The sequence below is a fragment of the Phalaenopsis equestris genome, unplaced genomic scaffold (assembly GCF_001263595.1).
Source record: "Phalaenopsis equestris unplaced genomic scaffold, ASM126359v1 Scaffold199307, whole genome shotgun sequence".
Taxonomy (NCBI): Eukaryota; Viridiplantae; Streptophyta; class Magnoliopsida; order Asparagales; family Orchidaceae; genus Phalaenopsis; species Phalaenopsis equestris.
Window position 1 is genome coordinate 170,087 of NW_018219187.1, and position 9,771 is coordinate 179,857.

The window sequence follows — 9,771 nt, forward strand, 5'->3', positions numbered from 1 at the left end:
GTTGGTGCATCGGTTGTGTGTGATTTGACAAGGAGTGCAGACAGCTTTGTTCCATTGCAAAAAGGTGGAGAGCTTCGACTACAGCGTGCAATAGAGCAGGCAAAGAGATTCATCCTAGGCTTCATTTAGGCTAGGGCAGAGAAGATTGGATCTTGTGTGAGGAAAGGGGTAGGGAGAGCGGTGAGGTATTCATGCGAAAGAAGCAAACAAAGGGGCGAGGGAACACATGAAAAAAGCAAACGAAGGGTGCTTGGGCTTCAATCTGCGACTTTTGTTGATGGATCGAAGGATTTTGATAAGTTCTTTACACAATGAAGCAAAGGGCGACACTAAGTGGTTGCAAACTATTGAGAGAAATTTTTAGTATGAGTGTCTCTTTGTTGTGAGAGAATGAAGCTTGCGACCATAAAGCTGAAGAAGAGTGTCTCTATGCAGTGAGAAAATTTGAAGAGAAAAAAACTGAGAAAAGACCGGAACTAGATCACTACTTCGGAGTAGATGAAGGAGATGCAAGAGAAGCATCCACCCCCACACTATCGCTAAGACATGTTCTTGAAGCTCCACCACCAACGGCCAAGGGAATTGTCAATGGAGGAGTTTACTGCAGAGTTTGAGCAGTTTATGCTGACTATAGCTAGATTTTTTGGAGGCTTAAAGCCATTCATCAGCAATGTTGTTTACCTAAAACCTTATTGCTCATTGGTTAATGTTCAGACCTTGACACTAAAGGTAAAGAGACAACAGAAGTAGAGCAGGCACCCACCTCCATTCAAACAGGCACCCACAGCTGGATGTATCAGCAGGAGCACACCTGGAAAAATTGTAAAGACTGGTCATGAAAATGACATAGCTAATCAGAGTGAGAAGAAGCCTGAGAAGAGCGGCATGCCCAACACAACTCCAGCCAAAAAATGCTTCCAATGTCATGGATATGGACAAATGCCTCCAATTGCCCTACAAGCAGAGTTTTTTCCTTCACCAAGCAGGATGCAGAAAAGAAAGTGAGTGAGGAGGAGGTAGCAGAAGAGCAAGGTGAGCAGCATCAGCTCCATGGAGATGAGGGTGAGATGCTAGTTGTGAGGAGGGCTTTGAAGACTGAACCAAATAAGGATTACTCGTGGTCGGGACATATCATCTTTTTCACCAAGTGTACTGTGAGATGGAAGGTATGCAATCTTATTATTTGATTGAAGGACCTGCGTGAATGTGTTCTCTACTTTTGTGGTTAAGAAGTTAGACTTGGCAACTAAGAAGCACTTTCAAACTGATTCTCTAACCTAGTTGAAAGAGGAAAATGAGATACATGTATATCAGCAAAATTTGATAAAGTTCTCTATTGGGAACCAGATGTTGTTTTCTCCATGGAAGTTTGTCACATCCTGTTGGGGAGACTAGTTTGATCGCAGGACTCAGCATGATGGGTTCAACTACACCTGTTTATTCACGAAGGAGGGGAAGTGCATAGTTTTTTTTTCTTAGCAAGGAGTTTGGAGGAGAAGGCACTCATGTTACAGACGAGATAGTAGTCCTACATGCCACCTTTCTACAGTCAGCACAAGAGGACGCAATGGTGATGGCCCAGTTCATCTTAGAGGGGACTGAGGAGGAGGTTGAGCTATCAAAGATGATACAACCACTGCTAGCTGACTTCTAGGATGTGATGAATGACAGCTCACCTGAAAGATTACTGGTTCATCTTAGAAACTACCACCAATTAAAGACATTCATGATAGCACATGTATGATTTTTGAGTTATATCGTATTCAGTGCAGGTATTCAGATTGATTTTATGAAGATAGAGGCTATTGTGAGTTGGACACTCCCATAGTCCATTACAGAGCCTAGGTAGTTTCTGGGGTTGGCATCGTTATATAAGAGATTCATCAGGACCTTCAACACGATTACAGCTTCCTTGAAAGAGCTCCTAAAAGGAGAGAAGTTTCAATGGACAGAGGCAACTCAGTCCAGCTTTGATATCCTGAAGAATAAGGTGACTCAGGTCCCAAGGTTAGCTCTACCAGATTTCAGTCAGTTGTTCAAAGTGGAATGTGACGCTTCTAATGTGGGGATTACAATAGCATTGAGCCAAAAAGGGCATATAGTAAAAAAATTATATGCTATAATGAGAGCTCTTAATCATTGGAGTCACTGCCTATTGATTAGCGGGTTTAATTTATTCACAGATCATGAGGCTCTGAGGTTCTTAAATAGTCAGATCAAGTTGACGGGCAGACAAGCTTCCTAGTTTGAGTTCTTGGCATCATTCAGTTTATGCTCAAGCACAAGGCAAAGAGTCGGAATCAAGTAGCGGATGTCTTGAGTCGTCACCACTTACTAATCAACTCCTTGCAGGCTAGAGTTATGATATTCAAGGTGTAGGAGTTGCATAAGGTAGATGAGGACTTCAAGGAGATTTGGGATCAGTGTCACGAGAGGCCTGCAAGACAGTACCATAGATCAAATGTCAATCTGTTCCACCATAACAAGTGTGTGTCCCCAGATGTTCATTGAGAGAGTCCGTCATACAAGAGAGTAACAGCTGAAGATTAACAGGTCGTTTTGGGGGAAACTAAGACATTCACAAAAGGGAATATTTTTTCGAAACTATACTAGCAAGAAATGTGAAGGGGTATGTCAAGCAATGCAGAGTTTGTCATCTGGAAAAAATCAAAGGAAAAAATATAGGATTATACAGACCATTACCAGTACCAAAGACTCCATTGGTAGATGTTAGTATGGATTTCGTTGTGGGTCTTCTTAAGACAGTGGAATAAAGATTCGGTGATGGTAGTGGTTGACAGTTTCTCAAAGGTGGCTCATTTTGTACTTTGTCATAGGAAATTGGATGCATCACATATAGCTGACTTGTATTTTAGAGAAATAGTGAGACTGCATGGGACACCAAAGACCATTATTATTGATAGAGATGTCAAGTTCCTAGGTCACTTTTGGAGGAACTTATGAGGGAATCTTGATACTGAGCTTCAGTTCAGCTCAGCAGCTCACCAACAGACAGATAGTCAGACAGAGGAGGTGAACACAAGTTAGAAGAATCTTCTGAGGCTCTTTGTAAGGAAGAACATCAAGTATTGGGATATAATTCTAGTCCAAGTTAAATTGCTCACAGCAAGTCTGTGAGTCAAACTACAGGGCATACTCCTTTTGAGAGTGTGTACGGGCACAATCCACTAAACCCACTTGAGTTGGCAATATTTCTTTCTACTTAAAAGGTTGGTGTGGATGTCGAGTCAAGAGTGCAAGAGATTCAAAGGCTACATGAAGAGGTCAAGAAAGAGAACATCAAGAAAAATTACAAATACTAGGTGCAAGGTAATAAAATCAGAACTAATGTGACTTCTCAGGAGGGAGATCTAGTGTGGATCAGATTGAAGAAAAAGAGAATTCCAGTCGGATCTTTTGGAAAACTCAAACCTAGGGCAAATTGACATTTCAGAATGCTGAAGAAGTTAAATGACAAACGCCTACAGGATTGACTTACCGGAGATAAAAAATATTTCTGTCACTTTCAACGAGACCGACCTGACTTCATACTATGAGGAGATAGAAGTTCGACGAATGAGATCAAAGCTCGCTCAACACTGGTAGACTGATGCAGGCGCCTGCCTGGTGCGGAACGCCTAAGTACACCTAGATCAAACTGGTCCACGCTTTTGAGGAGCCAGCTAGCCCTCCGAGCTAGGAACTGATGCCAATTAGAGTGAGGTCACCCCAATTTATCTAGAGCATATATATTTTGCTTTTATCATGTTTTAAGTTTCAATTTTTCACTGTGTTTGTTTTTAGACAGTTATCACCCTTTTCTCTTTTAGGGTTGTATCAAAGGGTTTTGAGTGGCGCTACAACCATTTCTGATTCCTGAGATGATGTTTAGCCTTTTGATAACCTCCCCATCCCTTTCCTGCACCAATTCCCTTCCCCTTGCTACTCCACCTTGTTGACGCCCCAAAAAAAAACCGCAAACCTACTATTATTGCTCATTACGACTGTCTGCCAACCCAAACCCAACCTTCCCAATCATTCCCCTCCTTCCTCCTTATTGTTGTCACCCAAAAAACGCCCCTTCCATCGCTCTCCCATTGTCTTTGAACCCCAAAAAATCGGCAGACCTGACGTTTTCCCTTCCCCCTTATTGTCGTCACCTTCCAAACCCCTAGTCGGCACTGCCAACACCTTCCCCCTTATTTTCTTATTGTAGCAATTTCCTATTTATATCTTATATTACTGTAATTTCTTATTTGAATTCAATAGAAATATTTGCTTTCTATGGGTATTTGGTTAAACATCGTTATCACTGATGAAAATCTCAAACCTTATAATCATTGAGATAAGAAAATAAAAATTTGAGTAATGAGTTTAATGGTTTCATTTCACTATTTTTAAAATTTTTAGATTTATGTTTGAGTATTTTTTTCCACATATGTGTTCTCAGATGGTTTGACTTACCCCCTAGTCCAATTCAGTTACTTATGGTAGATTGGTTTGGTTTTAAAAACCTATGCCAGATTGATTTAATTTCACATAGTCAACAAGATTTGTTCACTTGTCGGGTGGGTTGTTGTCTAATTACTTTGCTTTTATGTGCATTGTCTGGTTAATGTTTAGGGTTGTGACTTAATTCATCAGTCCTCTTGTGGCTAATCATGATCTTCCATGAGAAAATGCAGTCTTCACTTTCACAACCTTATATCACAAGTCTTTAGTAACGTCTAATCTAAGAATTTTCAGTTTGAGGCAACAAATTATGCTCTACAAGATTTTAGTGAATCTTCTCGCTTCATGATAACTTGATCGATCCTATCTTACAAATTTTCTGATTATGAATAAAGGTAAATGGGGCATGTAAATATAATTCTACGATTAAAGACTACAAATTTTTGAAAAAAATCATCTCATTGTACCAAAGTGAAACCAATTGTTATTTGGGGACTTCATTCAATTCTCAATTTCCATAAATTAATTTTAGTGATTGGTTTATTTGCATGATTTTTTTTTTAATTTAGTGTGAGTTTTTTATTAAATATGTGATTATGTATAATTATGAAATTCTATTTAACCTTTAAGTTAGAAAATTTTCACATCATGTTTATTTGGATTATAATAATGAAAACTTTGTCCAAGTCATAATTTCATGAATGCAAAATTTGGACTTCATGCACTATTTTGTGTCTCTCATCAGAGATGAAATAGAATAACCAAGACCCTATAATATCCTATATCACATGGAAGTAAAATTGTAAATAAAAACGAAATATCTATTGAAATATAGAGAGTTATTAGTAATTTTATGGTAATTTGGTTAACAATGCTTTTTAATAAGAGAACGGACAACAATGATAGAAGATAAAAATATTTTTATAACAATATTTAAGAACAGTTGATTTATCAACATTTGTGAATACTATAGAATAATCCAACTAATTATTCCTGCAATAAAATTATTAGAGAAATTAATGGAGTATTAACTTAGAAGAATTAAAACAGCATCATAGAGCATTTCATGACAAGAAGATTCAATAGGAGAGAATTTTTTTTTGTAATAAGACAATTAAGGAAGTAAATAAATCAAATAGATGATGCTCATATATTTGTTATTGATATAGAGCTAGCTTATGATCAAATATTAAAAAAATTCATTGGTGTGCATTAAGAGAAAAAAAAAGTACGTAAAAAGTTGATAGATGTTAATATATATATATATATATATGATTGATTGAGTGTTAACTAGTAGTAAAAGTGGTTTTTGAGTGGCCAAAGAGTTACTAATCACCATAGAACTACTTCCAAATATTTTATTATGTATGGAGATCCTTATAAAGGTTATTCAAAGAGAGGTGCTTTGTCGTATGATTTTTGAAAAATACAATTTTAATTCATGAGATACCTACTAAAATAAGTAAAAAGTTAAAACTATAGAGAAAATGTTTAGAAGGTATGCCAAAGGTTTGTAAAGGCAGAGTATATGACACAAAATTTTGGCGGACATGATATTACTAATTATAAGCTAACATTGCTAAAAATTAAAATTATAATTAGATGTGATGGGTTAATGTATATTAGATCTATTATAAAGAAGAATAAAAATATAAATAAATATATAACATCTAAAGTTAATGATGCATGGTTAAAAGAGAGAAATGTTCTAGGCGTATTATGTGAAAAGCTAATATCACAGAAAACTTAAATATAAATTCAATAAAATTGCAATTAAAGTGGTTATGTTGTAGGGATCTATGTATTAAGATGTACAAAATCACTGAAAATTAAATTTAGATTGGCATAAATAAAATTTAAAATGTATATATACAAAAATACTAAATAAACTAACGAGGAAAAAATTGAGAAATTATTATTCATTGTTGAAAATAACATATTAGAGATAGTAAAGAGACTTGGATGATTTGGATATATTAAATATAGGGCAAAAAAAGTACCTATAAATTAAGTGGATAAAATTAGCGCATTAAAAAAGGAATAGAAGTAGACCAAATGTAACATAAGAGATGCACTGAGCAGAAAAGAATATGGACTTGGGACTCATAAAACCAACTCCATATATTTGGGATTAGGATAATGAAAATGATGATGATGATGACTTCAAGTATGGCTACGCATTAACGCTTCACTCTGTAACCACCAGCACTTCAAACAGCTGAATTATCTAGATTCTAAACTTGTTTTTAGATGGAAAAAACAAGAAAACGAAAGGAACCAAATTATCAAATAAAAAAATTTCTCTCCATTCCCAAATTAACTTCAAAACCAAATGAATGCAAACACAACCTAAATTTCTCATGTCCTAGTTCACACAGATTAGCACAATCAATCACATAAAGGCTAAAAATAAAAATAGAAAAAAAAATCAAACCTTTCAATGAGAAAAGAAGAATAGAAGTCATTCCTCGCCTAATTTGCCGAAGCAAACTGTAAATAGAATGAAATGCAAAAGATAGCGCCGAGGAGATGAGCAGGATGACAAAGGTTTGGTCTTCATGCACTATTTTGTGTCTCTCATCCGAGATGAATTAGAAAAACCAAGACCCTATAATATCCTATATCACATGGAAGTAAAATTGTAAATAAAAACGAAATATCTATTGAAATATAGAGAGTTATTAGTAATTTTATGGTAATTTGGTTAACAATGCTTTTTAATAAGAGAACGGACAACAATGTAAGAGAACGAACAACAATGATAGAAGACAAAAATATTTTTTATAACAATATTTAAGAACAGTTGATATATCAACATTTGTGAATACTATAGAATAATCCAACTAATTATTCCTGCAATAAAATTATTAGAGAAATTAATGGAGTATTAACTTAGAAGAATTAAACCAGCATCATAGAGCATTTCATGACAAGAAGATTCAATAGGAGAGGATTTTTTTTTGTAATAAGACAATTAAGGAAGTAAATAAATCAAATAGATGATGTTCATATATTTGTTATTGATATAGAGCTAGCTTATGATCAAATATTAAAAGAATTCATTGGTGTGCATTAAGAGAAAAAAAAAGTACGTTAAAAGTTGATAGAAGTTATTATATATATATATATATGATTGATTGAGTGTTAACTAGTAGTAAAAGTGGTTTTTGAGTGGCCAAAGAGTTACTAATCACCATAGAACTACTTCCAAATATTTTATTATGTATGGAGATCCTTATAAAGGTTATTCAAAGAGAGGTGCTTTGTCGTATGATTTTTGAAAAATACAATTTTAATTCATGAGATACCTACTAAAATAAGTAAAAAGTTAAAACTATAGAGAAAATGTTTAGAAGGTATGCCAAAGGTTTGTAAAGGCAGAGTATATGACACAAAATTTTGGCGGACATGATATTACTAATTATAAGCTAACATTGCTAAAAATTAAAATTATAATTAGATGTGATGGGTTAATGTATATTAGATCTATTATAAAGAAGAATAAAAATATAAATAAATATATAACATCTAAAGTTAATGATGCATGGTTAAAAGAGAGAAATGTTCTAGGCGTATTATGTGAAAAGCTAATATCACAGAAAACTTAAATATAAATTCAATAAAATTGCAATTAAAGTGGTTATGTTGTAGGGATCTATGTATTAAGATGTACAAAATCACTGAAAATTAAATTTAGATTGGCATAAATAAAATTTAAAATGTATATATACAAAAATACTAAATAAACTAACGAGGAAAAAATTGAGAAATTATTATTCATTGTTGAAAATAACATATTAGAGATAGTAAAGAGACTTGGATGATTTGGATATATTAAATATAGGGCAAAAAAAGTACCTATAAATTAAGTGGATAAAATTAGCGCATTAAAAAAGGAATAGAAGTAGACCAAATGTAACATAAGAGATGCACTGAGCAGAAAAGAATATGGACTTGGGACTCATAAAACCAACTCCATATATTTGGGATTAGGATAATGAAAATGATGATGATGATGACTTCAAGTATGGCTACGCATTAACGCTTCACTCTGTAACCACCAGCACTTCAAACAGCTGAATTATCTAGATTCTAAACTTGTTTTTAGATGGAAAAAACAAGAAAACGAAAGGAACCAAATTATCAAATAAAAAAATTTCTCTCCATTCCCAAATTAACTTCAAAACCAAATGAATGCAAACACAACCTAAATTTCTCATGTCCTAGTTCACACAGATTAGCACAATCAATCACATAGAAACTAGAAATAAAAATAGGAAAAATCAAACCTTTCAATGAGCAAAGAAGAATAGAAGTCATTCATCGCCTAATTTGCCGAAGTAAACTGTAAATAGAACGAAATGCAAAAGATAGTGCCGAGGAGATGAGCAGGAAGACAAAGGTACAGAGAGAGAGGGGCAAGCGGTACCAAGAACTAATGACGAATAACAGCCACTAAATTTAAAGAGAGGAGAGAATGGGTCGCAGTGGGGAGGGATTTCTCGCGGGCCTTCCTAGTCCACGTCGACGCATAAATTGAAGTCTACATCCAGATCAACATCCGCCTCATGTTTCGGCGAAAGAATGTTCGGGAAGTGACGGTACCTATAACAACGACAAAAATTTGCAAAGAAGTTTGTAGAGCTGGTAGATTATTCAGATGATATTAAGCATTATATTTGTGTTATTGCCCCGTAATATCTCAGTAACATATCTATTATCGCTCAATAGCCTCTGAATAACCCTTGATATATATAGCTCTGCAAATAATTGCGTAGTATTGCTGAATAACCCCTGATATATATAGCTCTGCAAATAATTGCGTAGTATTTAATACGTTGCTTATGTTAGGAAGGTTAGTATTGAGGGTTATATCTGTGTTATACCTCCTGTAACCTTCATGTAAACTAAATGTAACTTATAAATAAATGAAAAAACGAAGCACGGAACTTACTAGTTACAGGTTGGTTGGACAGAGAATATAATAAGAATATAACCCCCAATACCCTCTTTGTAACCTACCAGACCTACGCAGCGCTACATACGTCTCGAGGCAGAGAAGCCTATCAGCATTTAAACCTCGCATAATTAGGACTATCGAAAAAAGATTTGTTATTTTGAGAATGGTTGTATATGTGAAAGTTGTGTTTTTTTTTTTTTTTTTTTTTTTTTTTTGGGGTTTTTTTTTTTTTTTGGTTTTTGTGAGATTTGATTACTTAGTTGGCTACTACAATGTTAAGGAATGATTTAAAAAAAAAAAAAGATTATAATAGCCATCGTAACTTCTTTAGAACCTTCAAAATGATTTCTTTAAACAAT

The 9,771-nt window shown here is 34.6% G+C and overlaps 1 protein-coding gene across 6 annotated transcripts in view; it reads right to left on the reverse strand.

Annotated features, from left to right (window-relative positions):
- LOC110035712 overlaps positions 1-9,061 on the reverse strand; it is a 59,829-nt gene extending 50,768 nt beyond the window's left edge. For 2 of the 6 annotated variants that reach the window (XM_020739989.1, XM_020739988.1), the window contains exon 1: positions 8,742-9,060. In XM_020739989.1, coding sequence (XP_020595648.1) covers positions 8,742-8,776 — 35 coding nt within the window. In that variant the 5' untranslated portion in view covers positions 8,777-9,060. Of the gene's footprint in view, positions 1-6,886; positions 7,071-8,741 lie in introns of all 6 variants that reach the window. The other 4 variants (XM_020739986.1, XM_020739990.1, XM_020739987.1 and 1 more) reach the window with 4 other exon arrangements.
- Positions 9,062-9,771: the final 710 nt, after the last annotated feature.